This window comes from Anomaloglossus baeobatrachus, chromosome 2, assembly GCF_048569485.1.
Source record: "Anomaloglossus baeobatrachus isolate aAnoBae1 chromosome 2, aAnoBae1.hap1, whole genome shotgun sequence".
NCBI classification, from domain to species: domain Eukaryota; kingdom Metazoa; phylum Chordata; class Amphibia; order Anura; family Aromobatidae; genus Anomaloglossus; species Anomaloglossus baeobatrachus.
In genome coordinates this window covers 247,639,006-247,663,417 of record NC_134354.1, presented here as the reverse complement: position 1 = coordinate 247,663,417, position 24,412 = coordinate 247,639,006, and the positions used below count along the sequence as shown (strand labels likewise).

The window sequence follows — 24,412 nt, the reverse complement described above, 5'->3', positions numbered from 1 at the left end:
TTTTCTCCACTTTTTCTCCATTTTTTTCTCCACTTTTTCTCCACTTTTTCTCCACTTATTCTCCACTTTTTCTCCACTTTTTCTCCACTTTTTCTCCATTTATTCTCCACTTTTTCTCCACTTTTTCTCCATTTATTCTCCACTTTTTCTCCACTTATTCTCCACTTTTTCTCCACTTTTTCTCCACTTTTTCTCCACTTATTCTCCACTTTTTCTCCACTTTTTCTCCACTTTTTCTCCACTTTTTCTCCACTTTTTCTCCACTTATTCTCCACTTTTTCTCCACTTTTTCTCCACTTTTTCTCCACTTATTCTCCACTTTTTTTCCACTTTTTCTCCCCTTTTTCTCCACTTTTTCTCCACTTATTCTCCACTTTTTCTCCACTTTTTCTCCACTTTTTCTCCACTTTTTCTCCATTTATTCTCCACTTTTTCTCCACTTTTTCTCCATTTTTTTCTCCACTTTTTCTCCACTTTTTCTCCACTTATTCTCCACTTTTTCTCCACTCATTCTCCACTTGTTCTCCACTTTTTCTCCACTTTTTCTCCATTTTTTTCTCCACTTTTTCTCCACTTTTTCTCCACTTATTCTCCACTTTTTCTCCACTTTTTCTCCATTTTTTTCTCCACTTTTTCTCCACTTATTCTCCACTTTTTCTCCACTTTTTCTCCACTTATTCTCCACTTTTTCTCCACTTTTTCTCCATTTTTTTCTCCACTTTTTCTCCACTTATTCTCCACTTTTTCTCCACTTTTTCTCCACTTTTTCTCCACTTTTTCTCCACTTATTCTCCACTTATTCTCCACTTATTCTCCACTTTTTCTCCACTTTTTCTCCACTTTTTCTCCATGTTTTTTCTCCACTTTTTCTCCACTTTTTCTCCATTTATTCTCCACTTTTTCTCCACTTTTTCTCCATTTTTTTCTCCACTTTTTCTCCACTTTTTCTCCACTTTTTCTCCACTTTTTCTCCATTTTTTTCTCCACTTTTTCTCCACTTTTTCTCCACTTATTCTCCACTTAGTCTCCACTTATTCTCCACTTTTTCTCCACTGTTTCTCCATTTTTTTCTCCACTTTTTCTCCACTTTTTCTCCACTTTTTCTCCACTTTTTCTCCACTTATTCTCCACTTTTTCTCCACTTTTTCTCCACTTTTTCTCCGTTCTTTTTCTATGGTCGGTCTACCCAGTAGCTCTGCCATGCATACTGTAGCTCTACACCTACTGCACATGTTACTTTATGATTGACATCTCTTTCGTACCAGAGCTGTCTAAGTCTACTCTGACCCCATATTTGTCATTACTATATTGTCCTTGTACTGTATTATGACATTTGTATCATGTGTTTCATTTCTTGCTGTGTTGCAGTTTTTTTGCTGCATCCCAATTGTACCTCTACATTGTTCGAGTTTATGTTATTGTTCTCTCACTCTTATGTGATACTGATTATTGTCATTTTTCATGATTACATGCAGATAAGTCCAATCTGACGAAGGCTCAGGCCGAAACGTCAATTGTAACTTGTTTTGGACAAAAACATATATGCTTATGAAAAAAAAAAATGTTCTTAATACGGACCAATAAAGAGTGATTTTGCATTACTATCCATTGGGACTTACTGACTTAGTCTGGGAGATTTAGAGTGCCGAGGTTACTCCCTAATTTTATCTATTATTACCTCTGAGCACCTATATACCAGTGAGCAGAGCTTCCTCTACAGTAGTTCTCCTGATTAGGCATGCCCTTACCTCATGAGCAGGGCATTGCAGCTTTGGTAGCAACCATTACGACATGGACTCTGCTGCTGTGGACCCGGGGAGAGTGAGTGCAGATTCATTGCACCCACACTCCTCACATGAAGGGTCCGCACTCCTAGAAAATGGGGGATACGTTCCCTGAGTGTCTCCCCCCCATATTCTAGACGGTCCAGAGTCGTCGTGGGACCCCTTTATTTTTTTTCTTACAATAAATTGGTGAAAGAGGAAATGTTTTGGGGACTGTTTTTTCAAATAAATTTCTTTTGTCGATTTTTTGTTTTTGTTAGTACTGACAGTTTATGATGTTGGGTATCTAATAGACGCCATGACATCACAAACTGCTGGGCTTGATCTCAGGTGACTTTACAGCTAGTATCAACCCGATTTATTACCCCGTTTGCCACTGCACCAGGGCACGGGATGAGCTGGGGTGAAGCGCCAGGATTGGCGCATCTAGTGGATGCGCCACGTCTGGGGTGCCTGCGGCCTGCTATTTTTAGGCTGTGAAGGCCCAATAACTATGGACCTTCCCACCCTGAGAATACCAGACCACAGCTGTCCGCTTTACCTTGGCTGGTGATCCAATTTGGAGGGGACCCTACTTTTTTTGTGTAATTATTAATATTTATAAAATAATTATAAAAAAGAGCCTGAGGGGACCTCCACATTGGTTCCCCAACCACGGTAAAGCTGCCAGCTGTGGTTTTCAGGCTACAGCCGTCTGCTTTACCCTAGCTGGCTATCAAAAATGGGGGGACCCAACGTCATTTTTTTTTTTAACTATTTTTTAAATAGAAAAAATTAATGGGCTTCCCTGTATTTTGATTGCCAACCAAGGTAACGGCAGGCAGATGGGGGTGGCAACCCATAGCTGTCTGCTTTATCTGCGCTGAGAATCAAAAATACCGCGGAGCGCTACGTCATTTTTTTAAAGATTTATTTTTACAGCACTGTGATGTCCAGCAATCAAAATACAGGGAAGCCCATTTTATTTTTAGTTATTTATATAAATAATTAAAAAAAATAAATATAGGCTCCCGTTGCATTTTTTGTATTGCTAGCTAAGGGTAATCCAAGCAGCTACTGGCTGCTAACCCCCACTGCTTGGTGTTACCTTCACTGGCAATGGAAAATCCAGGGAAGCATTTTTTATTTTTTTTGCCAAAAAACTACAAAAAAAGGACGTGAGTTTCGCCATATTTTTGTATGCTAGCCAGGTATAGCAGGCAGGTGCTGGAAGAGTTGGATACAGCGCCAGAAGATGGCGCTTCTATGAAAATGCCATTTTCTGAGGCGGCTGCAGACTGCAATTCGCAGCAGTGGGGCCCAGAAAGCTCAGGCCAACCTGTGGTGCGGATTCCAATCCCCAGCTGCCTAGTTGTACCTGGCTGGACACAAAAATGGGGCGAAGCCTATGTCATTTGTTTTCTAATTATTTCTTGAAATTGATGAAATAATAAAAAAAGGGCTTCCCTTTATTTTTGGTTCCCAGCCGGGTACAAATAGGCAACTGGGGGTTGGGGGCAGCCGTACCTGCCTGCTGTACCTGGCTAGCATACAAAAATATGGCGAAGCCCACATAATTTTTTCAGGGGGCAAAAAACTTCTGCATACAGTCCTGGATGGAGTATGCTGAGCCTTGTAGTTCTGCAGCTGCTGTCTGTCTGTATGGAGAAGAGCAGACAGCAGCTGCAGAACTACAAGGCTCAGCATACTCCATCCAGGACTGTATGCAGAATTTTTTTGCCCACCAAAAAAATGACGTGGGCTTCGCCATATTTTTGTATGCTAGCCAGGTACAGCTGGCAGCCACGGGCTGCCTCCAACCCCCAGTTGCCTATTTGTACCTGGCTGGGAACCAAAAATATAGGGAAGCCCGTTTTTTTTTAATTATTTCACTTATTTCATGAAATAATTAAAAAACAAATGACGTGGGCTTCGCCCCATTTTTGTGTCCAGCCGGGTACAACTAGGCAGCTGGGGATTGGAATCCGCAGCACAGGTTAGCCCGAGGTTTGTGGACACCTCTGCTGCAAATTGCAGTCCGCAGCCGTCCCAGAAAATGGCGCTCTCATAGAAGCGCCATCATCTGGCGCTGTATCCAACTCTTCCAACAGCCCTGGAGCCGGGTGGCTTGTTGGGTAATCATGAGTTAATACTGGCTTTGTTTTACTAGCCAGTATTAAGCCAGAGATTCTTAATGTCAGGCACGTTTGACCCGGCCATTAAGAATCTCCAATAAAGGGTTAAAAAAAAGACACCACACAGAGAAAAAATACTTTAATAGAAATAAATACACAGACACATTAGAGACTCCATCTTTATTACCCCCTGTCAGCCCTCCACGATCCTGCTCTTCTGTCTTCTTTCTTTCTAGTGTAGTAGTAGTGATGATTGTAGTGAGGATGAGATTCACCAGCTCATCACTTGGGGCTGGGGAACCTCCATCCTCACTACAATCCTCACTAGTGTAGTAGTAGTGACGATTGTAGTGAGGAAGGATGAGATTCACCAGCTCATCACTTGGGGCTGGGGAACCTCCATCCTCACTACAATCATCACTACAATCGGGAAGCAGCGTGCAGCCTTCACTCCGTGAGTGATCAGTGCTGGCTGCTAGCGGTAACGCTGACAGACGCGTTACCATAGCAACGGTGCTCTCGGAGCCGCGGTTAGCGGTGACGTCACCGCTAACTGCGTTGCTATGGCAACGGTGATCTCCGTTAATGACCGGCTGTGTCAGCCGGTCCCTAACGGAACGGCGAGTCGACCGTGTGCTAGAGCATGTCGCCGGTACACGGCGATACACATATGTGCACCGTGTACCGGAGAGATGCACTCGCAGGTCCTACATGACGTGTCATAGTCATGTGACCAGTCTGTAGCCAATGAGATAATAGCCACGTGACTGGTCACATGGCTATTTTGACGTCACGATAGGTCCTGCATCTCTGCTGGCAGTGCAGGTCACCGGGAGGATTCAGCGATCATCGGATGGAATAGCGGCAGGAGACAGAGTGCAGAAGGGATCGCGAGGACCGGTAAGTGTTATGGCAATGTTTATTAACTGTTTGTGTACATTTATCATGCATTTTTATGTGTTTGTGATTGCCTCCCATTCTAGCCTATACGTTCGAGTTCGGTTCGTCGAACGTTCGACGAACCGAACTCGAACGGGACCCCCGTTCGGCGAACCGGCCTCGAGCCGAACCGGGACCAGTTCGCTCATCTCTAGTCTTCAACCCAGCATGTTGAGAGCTGGCTCTCATTTTGAGAGCCAGCCCTCATGCAGGGATTGGCTGGCAGACCACTGCAATCCCACAGCCCTGTTAGTTGTGGAATTGCAGTGATTGGCCGGCCTGCACAGCGTGACCGAGCCTTTATACCGGCGGGCGCGCCTTGCTCTGCACACAGCCATCCAGACAGTCAGTGCAGGGAGAGTGTTGCTTCTTCAGGGAAAGGTTTGTGGCCCTTTATAGTTATTTCCGTAGCAGAGCTGCAAACAGTGTGACCAGAAGTCCTTCTCAGGACTATTGTAGTTGTATACAGGCAGGCAGGGTATAGCCAGGTCGGAGTACAGGAGCAGAGTCCTTCTCAGGACTATTGTTGCTGTATACAGGCAGGGCTGGCAGGGTATATGTCACGCTCCCCGGGTCCTCGGTTCCGCTCCCCGGGTCCTCACCCCCGCTCCCCGGCTCACCTGCCACGCTCCCCGCTCTCCAGCCTCCGGTGCCCGTCCTTCCCAGGCCCCCTGGTCTCCGATCCCGGCGCCCGACGGCTTCCCAGGCCCTGGCCGGCTCCCCTGCGTCCTCCTCTCAGCTTCCTTCCCTGGCTTCTGGCACCCGGGCGGCGCGCATGCGCATTAGGGCGCGCGCGCGGTCACTGACCCTTTCTTAAAGGGCCAGCGTCCATTAACAGGAAATGAGGCTAAACAGGTACAGGGTATAAAGGGGGTTATTGTCCAAGGGGGCGGGGCCTGATCTTCGTGTTTCCTAAGCTAGGAGTCAGGTCTCCTGGTGTCTCTGTGCATGTACTCACCTATCTCTCTTGTAGAGTTGTGCTTGCCTCGCCATCCAGTCCTGCCGTATCCTGAACCCCGAACGCTGTCCATCTGCCATCCTGACAGTCCGCACCATCTCGGATCCCTGCGGTGACCCGTCATCTCGCTCCAAAGGTTCCGGACCCCGCCTGACATCATCTCGGCTTCCGAACCTGAGCTGCGTCACCCGGACTACCACCCGTGACTCCGTGGTCCCAGGGACTTCTCCGCTATACTCGTGTGCACGGACTGTTCTGCTGTTTATAGTGTTCCAGCTACCGGACTCTTTACTACCATCTAGGAGTTCGGCCCAGTGGATCCACCTCCTGGGTCTGCCCGTCCACCTGGCCGTGACAGTATAGCCAGGTCAGAATACAGGCTAGTAGTGACCAGAAGAGTCCTTCTCAGGACTATTGTAGCTGTATACAGGCAGGCAGGCAGGGTATATAGCCATTCCTAGTGGTGACCGTATACCAGCCTTCATCATATCTGGGGCTGGTGTACACAGTCTAAAACAATCCTGATAGTGTCAAACTTCTCAGTAATTGTCGCTCCTAAAAATCTGTTAGGTTTTTATTGCGTCCGTGCTTGCATTTAAAAAACGCACATGTGTGGCTGTCGGTGGCAGTGTACAGGTGCACTTGTGTGCGTTTTTTACAAACTAGTATATAACGCACAAGTCTAGTGAATAATACACGTCAGCAGTGTCTGATAGTGTCAAACTTCTCAGTAATTGTCGCTTCTAAAAACCTATTAGGTTCTTATTGCGTCCGTGCTTGCATTTAAAAACCGCACGTGTGTGGCTGTCGGTGGCAGTGTACAGGTGCACTTGTGTGCGTTTTTCACAAACTAGTATTTAACGCACAAGTCTAGTGAATAATACACGTCAGCAGTGTCTGATAGTGTCAAACCTCTCAGTAATTGTCGCTCCTAAAAACCTGTTAGGTTGTTATTGCGTCCGTGCTTGCATTTAAAAACCGCACGTGTGTGCCTGTCGGTGGCAGTGTACAGGTGCACTTGTGTGCGTTTTTCACAAACTAGTATATAACGCACAAGTCTAGTGAATAATACACGTCAGCAGTGTCTGATAGTGTCAAACTTCTCAGTAATTGTCGCTCCTAAAAACCTGTTAGGTTGTTATTGCGTCCGTGCTTGCATTTAAAAACCGCACGTGTGTGGCTGTCGGTGGCAGTGTACAGGTGTACTTGTGTGCGTTTTTCACAAACTAGTATATAACGCACAAGTCTAGTGAATAATACACGTCAGCAGTGTCTGATAGTGTCAAACTTCTCAGTAATTGTCGCTTCTAAAAACCTATTAGGTTCTTATTGCGTCCGTGCTTGCATTTAAAAACCGCACGTGTGTGGCTGTCGGTGGCAGTGTACAGGTGCACTTGTGTGCGTTTTTTACAAACTAGTATTTAACGCACAAGTCTAGTGAATAATACACGTCAGCAGTGTCTGATAGTGTCAAACCTCTCAGTAATTGTCGCTCCTAAAAACCTGTTAGGTTGTTATTGCGTCCGTGCTTGCATTTAAAAACCGCACGTGTGTGGCTGTCGGTGGCAGTGTACAGGTGCACTTGTGTGCGTTTTTCACAAACTAGTATATAACGCACAAGTCTAGTGAATAATACACGTCAGCAGTGTCTGATAGTGTCAAACTTCTCAGTAATTGTCGCTCCTAAAAACCTGTTAGGTTGTTATTGCGTCCGTGCTTGCATTTAAAAACCGCACGTGTGTGGCTGTCGGTGGCAGTGTACAGGTGTACTTGTGTGCGTTTTTCACAAACTAGTATATAACGCACAAGTCTAGTGAATAATACACGTCAGCAGTGTCTGATAGTGTCAAACTTCTCAGTAATTGTCGCTCCTAAAAACCTGTTAGGTTGTTATTGCGTCCGTGCTTGCATTTAAAAACCGCACGTGTGTGGCTGTCGGTGGCAGTGTACAGGTGCACTTGTGTGCGTTTTTCACAAACTAGTATATAACGCACAAGTCTAGTGAATAATACACGTCAGCAGTGTCTGATAGTGTCAAACTTCTCAGTAACTGTCGCTCCTAAAAACCTGTTAGGTTCTTATTGCGTCCGTGCTTGCATTTAAAAACTGCACGTGTGTGGCTGTCGGTGGCAGCGTACAGGTGCACTTGTGTGTGTTTTTCACAAACTAGTATATAACGCACAAGTCTAGTGAATAATACACGTCAGCAGTGTCTGATAGTGTCAAACTTCTCAGTAATTGTCGCTCCTAAAAACCTGTTAGGTTCTTATTGCGTCCGTGCTTGCATTTAAAAACCGCATGTGTGTGGCAGTCGGTGGCAGCGTCAGGCTCCACATTGTCCCTGGATTAGACGTGCATGAGGGCCTCAAAACATTGTTCCCATTGCAAAGGAGCGGGTCTCCTGTCGTTGTAATGCCCATTTTGAAAGAAAAGAATGGGCGAAAACATTTGCCACTGGGGGTATACCTGAAACAACAGCCTAACTATTGTAACGGTCATCATGGTGGCGCATGAGGAGAAGGAGGAGCAGTCCTGCGATTAGCCAAAGTCCAGAAGTGTGTACCCATGGGTGAGTGGAGGTACATGGCAAATTCCCGTTACAAACTTTAAATTCCGCTGTCATTTGCTGGTGAAGTCTGGCCCAATCCAACCCTTGTTCATCTTGATCAGAGTCAGCCTGTCAGCATTTTCAGTTACAGGCGGGTGCGTTTATCTGTAATGATTCCACCTGCGGCACTAAAAACACGCTCTGACAAAACCCTAGCGGCAGGGCAGGCCAGGACTTCCAAGGCGTAGAGAGCCAATTCATGCCACGTGTCCAGCTTGGATACCCAATAATTGTAAGGCACAGAGGAATGTTGGAGTACAGTTGTTCGATCTGCAAAGTACTCCTTGAGCATCTGGGCAAACTTAGAATTTCTTGTGGCACTACCCCGCACCTTAGGGGCTGTGGTATGTGAGGGGCTGAGAAAACTGTCCCACATCTTAGAAACTGTTCCCCTACCTATGGGTGGCACGGTGGCTCAGTGGTTAGCACTGCAGTCTTGCAGCGCTGGTGTCCTGGGTTCAATTCCCACCAAGGACACCATCTGCAAGGAGTTTGTATGTTCTCCCCGTGTTTGTGTGGGTTTCCTCCGGGTACTCCAGTTTCCTCCCACACTCCAAAAACATACAGTTAGGGACCTTACATTGTGAGCCCCAATTGGGACAGTGTGTCCAATGTATGTAAAGCGCTGTGGAATTAATAGCGCTATATAAATGAATAAAATTATTATTATTATTACCTCTGGCGGATTGGACTTGTGCCCCTCTTGGCTCTACGCCTTGGTTGTCCACTGATTCCTGACCTATGCCACTAGCGTTTTGTGAGGGGAATGCTTTGCCTACTTCCGTGACTATGGCCTTCTGGAACTGCTGCATTTTGCCTGACCTCTCCGCCTCGGGAATAAGAGACATAAAGTTCTCCTTTTAGCATGGGTCTAACAGTGTTACCAAACACTAATGATTGTCGGCCAAGATGTTCTTAACGCGAGGGTCACGAGACAGGAAGCTTACCATAAAGTCAGCCATGTGCGCCAGACTCTTAACAGCCATCACTTCAGTTGCTCCATGTCTTCATCCTCCTCCTTGTCATAGTCCTCCACTGCACGTTGTGATGAGACGAGGCTGGGCTGTGTGTTATCACCCACACCCACTACTGTTTCTTGCTCCAACTCATCGCGCTCCGCCTGCAATGCATCATGTTTGTTTTTGAGCAGAGACCATTTTAGAAGGCAGAGAAGCGGTATGGGGACGCTAATAATGTCATCATCGCCGCTCACCATCTTGGTGGAGTCCTCAAAGTTTTGGCGGATGGTACATAGGTCGGACATCCATCTCCACTCCTCAGGTGTTATGTGTGGAGTTTGACCCATTTCCCGACGGCTTAGGTGATGCAGGTACTCAACAACTGCCCTCTTCTGCTCACATATCCTGACCAACATGTGCAGAGTTGAATTCCAACGCGTGGGGACATCACACACCAGTCTGTGAGCCGGAAGATGCAAATGGCGCTGAAAGCCGGCAAGGCCAGCTGAAGCAGTAGGTGACTTTCGAAAATGTGCAGACAGGTAGCGAACTTTTACCAGCAGATCAGACAGCTCTGGGTAAGACTTTAGAAACCGCTGAACCACGAGGTTGAGCACATGGGCCACACATGGAACATGTGTCAGCTGGCCTCGCCTCAAAGCCGCCACCAGGTTCCGGCCATTGTCACACACAACCTTTCCTGGCTTTAGGTTCAGAGGTGTGAGCCAGTGATCTGCCTGCTGTTTCAGAGCTGTCCACACCTCTTCTCCATTGTGGGGTTTGTCACCTATGCAGATTAGCTTCAGCACAGCCTGTTGCCGCTTCGCCGAGGCAGTGCTGCAGTGCTTCCAGCTTGGGACTGGTGTGGAAGTTAAAGTGGATGAGGATGCGCAGGAGGAGGAGGAGGCTGAGGAGCATGACATTCCGGAGCTGTAGAGTGTAGGTGAAACCCTGACTGAGGTAGGGCCTGCAAACCTTGGTGTGGGAAGGACGTGTTCCATCCCTCGCTCAGACTGAGTCCCAGCTTCCACAATATTAACCCAATGTGCCGTCAATGAGATGTAGTGGCCTTGCCCACAAGCACTTGTCCACGTGTCTGTGGTTAGGTGGACTTTGGCTGAAACAGCATTGTTCAGGGCACGTGTGATGTTTTGTGACACGTGGTTATGCAATGCGGGGACGGCACACCGGGAGAAATAGTGGCGGCTGGGGACCGAGTAACGTGGGACAGCTGCCGCCATCAGGTCGCGGAATGCTTCTGTCTCCACCAGTCTAAAAGGCAACATTTCCAGCGCAAGCAATCGCGAAATGTTAGCATTTAGAAGTGTGGCATGTGGGGCGTTGGCAGTGTATTTGCGCCTGCGTTCAAAGGTTTGCTGAATGGATAACTGAACGCTGCGCTGGGACAAGGACGTGCTTGATGATGGTGTTATATCTGCGTGGGCAACTGCAGGTGCAGGGCCGGAGGAGCCTTGTTCGCGGGCAGCATGGACAGGGGATTGTCTCGCATGCACAACAAGTGAAGACGCAGCAGTGACATCAGCAAGCACTGCTCCTCGACTCTGTTGTACATCCCACAAAGTCGGGTGCTTGGCTGACATGTGCCTGATCATGCTGGTGGTGGTCAGGCTGCTAGTTTTGGTACCCCTGCTGATGCTGGCATGGCAGGTGTTGCAAATGGCCTTTTTAGAATCATCTAAAGCCAACTTAAAAAACTGCCAGACTCGGGAAGACCTAACATTTGTACAGGCACCTTGTGTCGTGTTGTTGTTCCGGGGAACAGTTGCCTGACTTCTGCCTGGGGCCACCGCCCAGCTTCTTACTGCCTGTTGGGATGCTACGCCTCCCTCCCCCTGTGCACTGCTGTCCTCGCTCTGCATATCCGACTGCCAGGTTGGGTTAGTTACTGGATCATCCACCACGTCGTCTTCCTCTTCCGCACCCTGCTCCTCCTCCTGACTTCCTGACAATTGTGTCTCATCATCGTCCACCCCTTGTTGAGACACATTGCCAACTTCGTGAGAACGTGTCTGCTCAAATATCTGGGAATCTGTACATACAATCTCGTCATGACCCACTTCAACAGGAGCTGGCGAGAGGCCAGAATGTGTGAATGGAAACGTGAACAGCTCTTCCGAGTGTCCGTGGACGTGTACTCGGCCTGGTGGTAGGAAGGAGGATCAGGTTCTGAAATGTGCGGTGCAGTATCACGGCTACTGACACTTGACCGTGTGGAAGACAGAGTGTTTGTGGTGGTGCCAATCTGACTGGAAGCATTATCCGCTATCCAACTAACAACCTGTTGACACTGGTCTTGGTTCAAGCGCGGTGTACTGCTGCGGTCCCCCAGAATTTGGGACAGGATGTGCGAGCGAGTAGATGTGGCCCTTTGTTGTGGCGAAATTAGAGCTTGCACACGACCTCGGTCTCTGCCTGCACCACCATCACGTCCACTTCCTTGTTCGTTGCCAACGCCCTTGCGCATTTTGCAATGCTGTGCTGATGTGTATTCACTACACTTGTGTGTTATATCCAAGTTTGTGCAAAACGCACACAAGTGCACCTGAACGCTGCCACCAACAGGCACACACGTGCGGTTTTTAAATGCAAGCACGGACGCACTAAGAACCTAACAGGTCTCTATCCAGGGACAATGTGGAGCCTCCCAATTTTTGGCTGCCCTGCCAAAGGGCTATACTACAATAGTCCCACTTCCTTACAATGGGCACTTCTGGTTTACAGGCCATCATGCACGTCTCTATCCAGGGACAATGTGGAGCCTCACAATTTTTGGCTGACCTGCCAAAGGGCTATACTACAATAGACCCCCTTCCTTACAATGGGCAGTTCTGGTTTACAGGCCATCATGCACGTCTCTATCCAGGGACAATGTGGAGCCTCTCAATTTTTGGCTGCCCTGCCAAAGGGCTATACTACAATAGACCAACTTCCTTACAATGGGCACTTCTGGTTTACAGGCCATCATGCACGTCTCTATCCAGGGACAATGTGGAGCCTCCCAATTTTTGGCTGCCCTGCCTAAGGGCTATACTACAATAGACCCACTTCCTTACAATGGGCACTTCAGGTTTACAGGCCCTCATGCACGTCTCTATCCAGGGACAATGTGGAGTCTCCCAATTTTTGGCTGCCCTGCCTAAGGGCTATACTACAATAGACCCACTTCCTTACAAAGGGCACTTCAGGTTTACAGGCCATCATGCACGACTCTATCCAGGGACAACGTGGAGCCTCCCAATTTTTGGCTGCCCTGCCTAAGGGCTATACTACAATAGACCCACTTCCTTACAATGGGCACTTCAGGTTTACAGGCCCTCATGCACGTCTGTATGCAGGGGCATTGTTGAACCTCACAATTTTGGACTGCCCTGGCAAAGGAAAATACTACAAAGACTCACTTCCTCAAAATGGGCACATTAGACTCAAGAGGCCTTCATGTACGTCTCTTCTCAGGGACATCGGAGTGCCACACAATGTTTTCACGTAAAATCTTTCATGTAATCTCCAAAAGTAACATACACCAGCTCTCTCTCACTATTGGGTATGTGCCCTTAACATTTCCGCCATGAAAATTCATTTTGGTGTCATTTTGGAAGGTTTTCTGGCGAGTCCGTAAAAATGGCGTAAAACTCGGATAAAATTGTTCAAAGCTGTGACTTTTGAGTGATAAATGCTTCAAGGGGTCTTCCCCATGCTGTTACCTTGTCATTTGAGCACTCTTCTGAGACTTTTGTGACATTTTTAGAGTTTCTACATGCTGCCGGGGGGTCATTTCATAAAAATACTCGAGTCTCCCATAGGATAACATTGGGCTCGGTGCTCGGGCCGAGTATCTTGGGATGCTCGGCCCGAGCCTCGAGCACCCGAGCTTTTTAGTACTCGCTCATCACTAGTCATGACGTATTGCACCAGTGCTCGGCGGTGCTGCCACAGTCGCTGTAATATGTGGAGAGTCGAATTCCAGTGTGTCGGCACATCACATTTCAGGCGATGAACCGGAAGGCCGAAAGACTTCTGGAGCGATGCAAGTCACTCAGCAGCGGCGGTTGAATGGCGGAAGTGAGCAGACAATTTTCGTGCCCTATGCAGAAGGCCATCTAGGCCAGGATAGTGTGTTAAAAATTGCTGGACAACAAGGTTCAACACGTGAGCCATACAAGGCACGTGTGTCACCTTGCCCAGGCGAAGGGCCACACCCAGGTTTGCAGCATTGTCGCACATGGCCTTACCTGGCTACAGGTTGAGTGGAGAAAACCATTTACGAAACTCGGACCGCAGAGCTGCCCACAACTCAGCCGCTGTGTTACTTTTATTTCCAAGACATTTCAAGCTAAAGACCGCCTGATGCCTTTGTGCTCTGCTGCCAGCATAGTAAGGAGGTGTGCGTGATTCCTTGTGCGCAGTTACAACGCTGGTGGCCTGACCAGGCAGGCTTGGGGCGGAGGTGGAGGACCCAGATGAGGTTGAGGAGGCAGAAGCGTTGGAGGAACTTCTACATACAGAGGATTGACGCACAAGTAGTGGGGATAGCAAGACTTGTTCAGCAGACCCTTCTCCATCTATCACCATAGTTACCTAGTGCCCAGTCAGTGACATGTAATGCCCCTGTCCATGCTTACTGGTCCAAGTTTCAGTGGTGAAATGCACTTGTTTACACACAGAGTTTCTCAAGGAAGTGGTGATGTTGTGTGCGACATGCTGGTGTAGCGCAGGCACACCTTTCTTAGAAAAGTAGTGGTGACTGGGCATCTGGTACTGGGCACAGCGACGGAGATAAGGTCTCGAAAATCCTGCGTGTCCACCAGGTGGAAAGGCAGCATTTCGGTAGCCAAGAGCTTACAGAGGGATAAAATCAACCTCTTAGCATGTCATGAGGAAATGGCCTTTTATTTGTCCACATCTGAGGGACAGAGATCTGGCTGCTGTGTGGAGATGGTGGTGAGTAGTGTGTCCCTGGAAAAATGCAGGTTTGTGAGGAAAGTGCAGGCGGAGACATGATGTTGCCTTCATCCAAAGTTGGTGCTATCGATGTCTGAGAGAGCTGTACACCCGCACTTGTTTCCCCTTCCAAACCAACTGACGACCTACCAAGCAAACTGCCTGTTGCGGTTACAGCGGTGGAAGATGTGCGTGGAAAACCAGTTGTGACAGCTGTCCCCACAGTCATAGAAGATGAAGAGCGCGCGGATGCACTGGAATGGGCAGGCAGTGGATGGCCCGCTACGCTAGGTCGCATTGCAGCACAGTGAGCTTCCCACTGGGAATTATGCTTTGTATTCATGTGACGATTCATGGAAGAAGTTGTCAAACTGGTGAGCTTTTTGCCTCTACTTATAGATTCCCGACAAATTTTACAGATCACATGATTTGGGAGATCCTTTGCAAGGTCAAAAAAGGACCAGGCTAGGCAAGGCTTAGAGGACATGTGACCTGCAGAGCCACCCCGACTTGTGCTCAGAGGCAGAGTGGTGGCTGAGGATGCAGTTGTAGACGTGCTACCAGTACTCCGACTCTGTCCAGGAAGACACAAGGTAACTTCGTCGTCAGTTGCATCCTCCTCCACCGCCTCTGTTGACCTCCTCAAGTGCCTGACTGTGGGTTGACAGTAAGTGGGATCTAGAACTTCATCATCAAGCGTTGTGTTTGCACTCCCCTCGCCATCAGACCTAGCCTCTTTCTGCCCTGACCGAATATTTTTGACATCCCAATCTGGTATCTGCGTCTCATTGTCATCAGTATGTTCCTCATTGTCTACACCAACAGGTGTTACAGTTTGTGAATGAGGGTCTACATTATGCTCAGAAACTTGGTCATCAGGGCCTAAATGTGAGTCACAAAGCTTCTGGGCATCACTGCAGACCATTTCCTGTTCTGTACTCACTGTAGCTTGGGAGAAGACCTCTGATTCCCAGGCTATAGTGTGACTGAACAGCTCTGCAGACTCAGCCATCTCTGTTACACCATACTGTGCAGGGCGGGTGGAGACTTGAGAGCTGGGAGAAAGCAAGTGTCATTGGGATGACAACTCAGAGGACTGGGTTTTTTTTTATGTGGTAGTTGAGGTGGAGGAGAGGGCACATGTTGGAGCACTTGAGATCCATTCAAGCATGTTCTTTTTTTGTGCATCATCTACCTTTCTTACAGTTGTTTGGGTCCATAAAAAAGGGAGCACATCGGATTGTCCACGGAAAGTGGTAGACATCTTACTTTTGCTGGAAGATGGCCTATCTTCAGCAGATGTTAATGTAGCTTTGCCACCTTCCCCATGGACACAAACTTTTTTTCCTTTTCCAACGCGCCTGTTCCAGTTTCCACCAGCAGCTGTCCTTTTGCCACTCATTTTGTTAGCAACAAGATTAGCCACTTAAAATGTGGTAGTGAAAATTGAGAGGTGGTGTAGATTGCAGAGGTGGTCTAGCTTTGTTGACAGCTGAAGAACCAACACTGACTATCCCTGACAATGCAACTATGGCCCTAAAACTGGCAGCACTGTTTGCTATTAAAATAGCATAGCAAAATGTGCATGAGGGTAGAATGCAGAGGTGGTGGAACTTGCTTGGCACCAGTCGTACACTAATGGAGTATAGCAGCCACTTTTTGGATGCCACTAACTTTCAGCACTGTTTGCTTTTAAAATAGCGTAGCAAACATGGGCAGGAGGGTAGAATGCAGAGGTGCTGGAACTTGCTTGGCACCAGTGGTACACTAATGGAGTATAGCAGACACTTTGTGAATGCCACTAAGTTTCAACACTTTTTGCTATAAAAATAGCGTAGCAAAATGTGCATGAGGGTAGAATGCAGAGGTGGTGGGACTTGCTTGGCTCAAGTGGGACACTAAATTAGTATATCAGACACTTTGTGGATGCCACTAAGTTTCAACACTTTTTGCTATAAAAATAGCGTAGCAAAATGTGCATGAGGGTAGAATGCAGAGGTGTTGGACTTGCTTGGCACAAGTGGGACACTAAATTAGTATAGCAGACACTTTGTGGATGCCACTAAGTTTCAGCACTGTTTGCTATTAAAATAGCGTAGAAAACATGGGCAGGAGGGTAGAATGCAGAGGTGCTGGAAATTGCTTGGCACCAGTGGTACACTAATGGAGTATAGCAGCCACTTTTTGGATGCCACTAACTTTCAGCACTGTTTGCTATTAAAATAGCGTAGCAAACATGGGCAGGAGGGTAGAATGCAGAGGTGCTAGATCTTGCTTGGCACCAGTGGGACACTAATGGAGTATAGGAGACACTTTGTGAATGCCACTAAGTTTCAGCACTGTTTGCTAGTAAAATATCGTAGCAAACATGGACAGGAGGGTAGAAAGCAGAGGTGCTGGAAATTGCTTGGCACCAGTGGGACAACAATGGCATATAGCAGCCACTTTTTGGATTACACTAAGTTTCAGCACTGTTTGATATAAAAATAGCGTGGCAAAAGTGGGCAGGAGGGTACAGTGGCCGGGTTCTGTGGGTTGGTGGACAGGAAAGGAAGCCAAACTTTTTATCCCTCCTAATGGTGAAATGCAGCAAGGAATTCCCTGAGTTTAGGTACACAGACGCTATTTAAAGCTTTATACAGCGTTTCCACGGACCTGCCTGTCAGCTATGGCTCTAAGCCCCACGAAATCAGCCCTGAAAAGGGCTGAAATAAACTTCTGTCCCTAATCTGTACAGCGCTGTGTGTGCAGCGTACACAGCAGGAGCGGCGACAGGAGCTGCGTGAGCGGGGACTGTCACCCACACGCAGAAGGCAGATAATGGCGTCGTGAGGGAAAATGGCTGTATTTATAATGCAAGGACATGTGACATTCACAGCCTATGACACATGCCCTTGCTTGTCTGGCAAAAAGTCCACTTAGCTTTGTGTGTGTCTGGGATTGGCTGACATGCTGGCCCGCCCCACTGCACGCGCGCTTAGGGGAAAAAAAAAATAAAAAATGGCGATCGCCATTCTCCCAGCAGCACTGATCTAAACGCGTCCCCCCCGCACACTATATGCTGAAATTTGATAATAGTGTGAATCACAGAGGGATTATGACCGATCCGCTCAACTCTAGTTAAAACCCTATGCGCTTGTCTTTCTTCCACATTTTTTAGATTCTATTTTTTTTATAGAATATCCAGTAAATTTATACACGGTGCTTTCCTTCTTGAAAGTTTAATACAAATACAGTGGAACCTTGGATTACGAGTATAATTAGTTCCAGTAGTGGGCTCTTAAACCAATTTACTCTTATATCAAAGCGAATGTTCCCATAGGAAATAATTGAAACGCAGACAATTCGTTCACCAACCCAAAAATATTTACTATATTTATACAAACGTATGATATTAATACAAAATAATGTACTGTATTCATATAAAATTATTACAATATTATTATACAAAATACTGTACAGTACAGAATAAATCACTTAAAACAAATTAAACTGCACATTAGCTTATAATGGAATTGTTGGTGTGCGGGAGGTACAATACAAGCAATGTGCTGCACTGGTTAGCAAAAAGAAAGTACCATACTGTATCCACAAATGCAAATTGATAGACATGTTATATAGTATATACTGTACAATGGTTTACAGTATACTGTAAATATGTACGGAAAGTTACCTCCAGAGTGGGTCAGAGCGTTGTGAAAGGACAGAACAGGAAGTGTGCGTGGTGAGTTATTACAAATCATTGCTCTTAAACCAAGTTACTCTTAATCAAAGGTTCCACTGTATATGTATTATACATAAATATGCAGATTACATGATCAATGTGACAGGTTGCTTTTAAAGCTATTTACTAACATTGTTCACATAAACCAGATTAGTAGAAGATGTTTGCTGAATGTGAATCTTTTTCCAAAACCGAAATACCGACTGCTGCTGTAATTTTGGATTTGTTAAAATAATGACAATGGGGCTCAGTGCAGAATAAGCACACGCTAGCACAACCCTGGCATCGTTCATGTCTGTTTTTACATTGGACAGTGTCAGTGTATAGATCCACATAGCATTGTCTAGTCCAAGGAATATGACGTAGCAGAAAACCAGCAAAATTACAGCTCTAGAGGCTTTGTGCTCAATGGATTTAGTCTGGATTTTGTCTGAGCTCCTTATACTCTTCACTGTCTTTACATGTCTTAGTAGCACAAACACAATATAAAAACTTGCTAGAGCCATCAATGAAACAAAAAGGAAATCCCTAGATGCAAAAACAATGCCGTTGACGATATAAGAGACGTATGTTTGAAAATCGGTGTCACAGTACACCAAGTGAAGAGTATATGGTGAAGTAAAATTCCTTCTTGCATTGGCATACATAAAACTGGTGCGGTATAATATAAGATTCATCAATAGAATTGAAAGAATGATGACAAATATATTCTGGGTCACTTTTTGCTTCAGATATACCCACATTTTGGTAGATGGAGCTATGAGGATGCATTGATGACAGCTAAGCAAACTGGTGGTGCATATAGACATGGCTCTGCTCACTCTGTAGGTGTATCCAAAGAATTTGCAGTTTGTATCATCCATTAAATCCTGTAGTCCTATGGCATGTAAAGATTGAGGAATAACACGTGAGAAAACAATTAAAAGATTTGCTAAAGCTAAGACCAACAGAATTACATTTGTCGCCAATAATTTCCTCTCTACGAGTCTGATGGAGACAAATTTTAAGACAATATAAAGATTGCTTGGGATACCAATCACTGTAATAAGGATGAAAATAAAAGCCTTCAGATGTTGGATGTGCATTTCTACTAAATGAAACAAAAATCAGATAAAATATAAAGTGTTAAAACCTTCCAGAAATGTGTCCACAGTAGGGGGTACAATATCTATAAAGCGGTCAAAAAAAGTCTTCTTTTGGCTTACATCAGTCTGATCAACACCATTATACCTCCAAAAGAATATGGATTCAGGTGCTAATTTGTGCCATACAACAGCTTTAAATTACAAGATGTTGAAAATGACTTAAATGTATAGTTTTTTACAAATTGACCTTGTGGAAAGTAGATGCCGCTATAATTAAAGCTGCTTTCAAGTTGACTCAAAATAATAACTAAGTTAATAAGTATTATTTTCTATTGATTATGAAGTTAGTAAGAGTCCCTATTCAACTATTATTATCTGTCCGTGTCTGCATATTTCTTACCTACCAATCTTTGCCTGTTAAAAGCATGTTGATTTGAGCATTTATACTTGTGAGATTTTTACATGATCACACGGGGGAATACAACAGAGGCAATTAATATCTCAGTTGAAGCATATACTACTTGATGTACACAGTGAGATGAATGTGTTTAGTTAAATGTCAACTCTTCCATGTTCTTGTTATTTCATAAAATTCGATTCACAAATTGCATACATTTTGAAAGTCATAATAAAAGACTGCAGATGAGTGTGATTGTTTCTTAAAATTGAAAACATTTAGAGAGACATTAACCCCTTCACCCCTTAGCCTGTTTTCTCCTTCCTTATCAGGCCAAATTTTACAATTGGGAAATTTTTTTTTTTAGAATATTTTTAGCCTGACTGTATTCCCTAGTGATTGTAGGGACAAAATAGGTTTATTCATAATTTTTGAACAAATCTTTTTGTATGAATTAAATCCTGTTGCAGTTTCCCATCTATGCGACTTTTCTCACTCTATTTAATACCCAGTTGCCATAACCTCTCCTAGATAATCTATCACAAATTTCTGATCTTTTTTTAATGAACTGACTTTTGTTTGTTCAATTGCATTTTGCTCTCATGATCTCACCAATAGCAATATTGATTTTAATATATCTAGGATGGCAAGAATGAGCTCTTAAAGGGAACCAATCACCAGGATTTTCGTATATGTTAGCTAAAGCCAGTGCTATACTGGCACTATCAGGCTGACTCTCTACATACCATTAGTGGTCAGCTCAGATGTTTAGATTTTGAAATCCAAGAAAGGGAAGTTTAGAAAATCATCAGCTTCTTGAGTAAAAGCAGCTGAGGAGCAGATAATATCTAGGGGGATATTCATAGTTATCCCCTCCCCCTGTTAGAATTAGCATAAGTATTATACAATTGATTTAATTTTTTGACTTGCAGGACTTATGCTGAGGTCATACCCATGTGACCAGAAGGGGCAGGGCCTCAGTCAACAAAGCTGATACCGGGAAGCAACATTTTTCTGTTGGCTGGGGCCCCGCCCCTTCTGGTCACATGGATATGACCTCAGCACAGGGTCTGCTAGTGAAAAATTAAATCGATTGTATAATACTTATGCTAATTTAACAGGGGGAGGGGATACGTATGAACCCCCCCCCCCCAGCTATTATCTGATCCTCAGCTGCTGTCACTCAGGAAGCTGATGATTTTATAATCTTTACATTTTTGGATTTCAAAACCTATACATCCGAGCTAACCACTACAGGTATGTAGAGAATCAGCCTGATAGTGCCAGAATAGCATTGGCTTTAGGTTATATACAAAAATCCTGGTTCCCTTTATTATAGTGTTCCCTATGGTTTCCTTACGATAAGCATGCATTTTATTCCTATGATTTTTCTGATCAGCTCTCAATATTAAATCTAGAAAAAAAATGGAGTCTCTGCTCCATTGATATGTGAAAAAATGATTGCATTGATTGTTATTACAAAAACTCAAGAAGAGTTTGTATGGAAGATACATCAGACAACCATATAATTAGGATATCATCCATGTATCTGCCATACCAAAACATGGAACTCAAAAACAGATTATTCTCACAAAAAAATAGATTGATCCTCCCACCAAGATACAAGTTAGCAGAGGAGGGTGCGAATCTAGCACCCATCAAAGCCCATTTGCATTCCATGTAACACCTGTAATTAAATAAGAAGAACTTATGCTTGAGAATGTAATCTAATGCTGAAATAATAAAGGAACACAGTTCCTCACTATAAATGATTTTTTTTTTTTTCAGCAGATAACACTGCAGCAATGCCCAGCAATGCAGGTATAAAATAATTCAATGTCACATGTGATCCATGTATATCTGTCATCGAAATGATCTGCTCGACAGAGGCCAAAAAATATCGAGTACACTTGAGGAAAACTTTATTACATAAAGTAAACTTTCCTCCCCCACTGAGACCAATTGTCACCTGAATAGGCTCCCTAAATGAACATTTATGTGAGTGGGTTGATTATTTTCTGCAGCCTATTGTTGATAAATACCCAGGCTTCCTCAAGGATACTGGACAATTGCTGGCCTCTGTCAGGCAGATTGTGTGGGATGACAGGTATACGTGGGTCACATGCGACATTTAGTCATTTTAAACCTGCAGCCCACATGATCTGGGCATTGCTGCAGCAACAGATATGCTGGTGTAGTGATGAATCATTTTCCTTTATTGTTTCAGTATTAGATTACCTTCTGAAACATATTTTTTTCTTATTTACTGACAGCTATAATCTTCAATACAGAGGGGCGTTGATGGGTGCTAAATTCTTTAGCCGCGTCATACATAAATTATTAGAATACTGTAGTTGCTATATTGAGATTCATTATTTCTGTGTACACTGTATTTTCTAAATTGACATCCTCTTTGCAGAAACTCCATTCTAGCTATCTCACAACAGGAGTGACTAGAGTGGATCTGCTCTATTGAGGAATTAAGTTAGTCTACAGAGCTTCTTAATTTCTATGCACACAGTAGCATTTTTAAGGACATTTTCCATTCAGAAACGCTATTCTAGTTGGCTCTTTACAGATATAACAAGAAGTGAGTTGCTGCATTTAAGTTCATGATTTCTGTACACACAGTAATGTCTATAACGATCTACACAACAGAATTGATAGGAAAGATAATGGGCAGCCTGGGAGAATAATTGAATTGATGTGTTATTGTGATCATTAGTGATGAGTGAGCATGATTGCCAGTGCTCAATACTTGATTAAGCATTGCGGCGCTCAAGACACTTGATACTCGATTGAGCATATCGGGTGCATGAGCACCATGCTCGAGTCCATGCCCTGCATTTGGCACTGAAGGGTGTTTTCAGCCTTGTTTAAATTAAAAAATAAGTAAACAATGAAAAAAAAAAGGGAAGGGGTCCCTCCTATTTTTGACAACCAGCCAAGGTAAAGCAGACAGTTGTAGGCTGGTATTATCAGGCTGGGAAGGCCCATGGTTATTTAGCCCTTCTCAGCCTAAAAATACCAACCAACAGCTGCCCCAGAAGTAGTGCATCCATGAGTTGCTCTAGTTCTGGCCCTTTGCTCTGGCTCTTCCTGATTTCCCCGGTTATTAGGCAATCAGAGTAATATTTTTGGGGGTTGTTATCAGCTGTGTAGTGTCAGCTGGCATCAAGCTCAGGGATTATTAATGGAGAGGTGTCTATCAGACACCCTCATCACTAACTTAATAAGTGTAAAGTGAAAAAACACACACACAGGAATGAAAGGCCATAGTTTATTTGAATAAAGACTCCTCCATACTATCTCTCCTTCAATAATTTATTATTAAAAAAAATCCATGAAGCTCCGACGTAATCCATGGTGTACTTGTTCCACGCGACGTCCACCCATTTTTTTTTTAAATGGGGAACCAGGGAAAGTGTGGGGGAGTGTTTATTCAAATAAACTTTTTTGTTACATAGTTACATAGCTATTTAGGTTGAAAAAAGACCTAGGTCCATTTAGTTAGTTCAACCTTCCTCCACCAAATATACATTGTCACTAAATCATTTATGACCAACAATGTTGTGTGCACTAAAATCCAGCCCTTTTCTAAAGCTGTTATAGTATATGCCATTACTACCTCTTTTGGTAGCGCATTCCACAGTCTGACTAGTCTAAACTGTAAGGAACCCTTTCCTATTTAGCTGCTGAAATTGCCTTTCTTTCACTCACAGTGAGTGCCCCCTGGTCCTTAGTATTGTTTTTGGAAGGAATAAGTCATGTGCCAGTCCTTTGTATTGACCACACATATATTTAAACATATAAATGAGATCCCCTCTGAGATGGATTTGTTTAGCCTAGAAAAAAGACAACTTTTGTAACCTCTCATCATATGTGAGGCCTTCCATTCCTTGTAGTAGTCTAGTTTCCCAACTTTTAACTGACTCTAACCTCTTAATATCCCTTTTAGGCCCCCTTCACACGTCCGTGAAAAACACGCACGTGTGTTACGGGCCGTTTTTCGGGTCCGTGTCCCGTTTTTGTGTCAGTTTTTATGGTCCGTGTGGCACCTGTGTGAATTGCGTGTGCTAGCCGTGTTTGTGTGCAGAACGTCCGTGTGTGCGTGTGGAATTAACGTGTATGTGTACGTGGAATGTCCGTGTGTAATGTCCGTGTGTGTGATGCACAATGTCGTTTATAAATGTCGGCTGACAGCAGACAGAGTTGCGCGATGAGAATGAACTCGGGTGAACTTCACCCGACTTCATCCTCATACCGCGGCTCTGTCTGTGTCGAGTACTGATTAGCGGTCACCTGTGAAGGATTCACCGGTGACCGCTAATCCCCCGAGTGACTGAAGTTTCCCCCCCTCTCTCATACTCACCGTTCCTCGATCCCCGGCGCGGCCCTGCACGGCATTCACACTGCTGCGGCGGCTTTTACTATTTTGAAAAAGCCGGCCGCTCATTAAACAATCTCCTATTCCCTGCTTTCCCCGCCCACCGGCGCCTATGATTGGTTGCAGTGAGACACGCCCCCACACTGAGTGACAGGTGCCTCACTGCACCCAATCACAGCAGCCGGTGGGCGTGTCTATACTGTGCAGTAAAATAAATAAATAAATTACAGTAAATAAACACACACACACCAGAAAAAATCCTTTATTAGAAATAAAAAACACACACATATACCCTTGTTCACCACTTTAATCAGCCCCAAAAAGCCCTCCATGTCCGGCGTACTCCAGAATGGTCCAGCGTCACATCCAGCGCTGTCTTCATTAGCTGCGTGGAGGTGACCGGAGCGGTGGTGTCTTCTGCAGCTCCTGTCACCTCCATGCAGCAGCGCTGGATGCGACGCTGGAGCATCCTGGAGTACGCCGGACATGGAAGGCTTT

General features: G+C 45.1%; 1 protein-coding gene across 1 annotated transcript; it reads right to left on the bottom strand.

The window, feature by feature from the left end:
- Positions 1-18,164: 18,164 nt before the first annotated feature.
- LOC142289287 (olfactory receptor class A-like protein 1) lies at positions 18,165-19,130 on the bottom strand. The gene has a single exon (XM_075333584.1). It carries the CDS (start codon positions 19,128-19,130, stop codon positions 18,165-18,167), a length of 966 nt encoding a protein of 321 aa, XP_075189699.1.
- Positions 19,131-24,412: the final 5,282 nt, after the last annotated feature.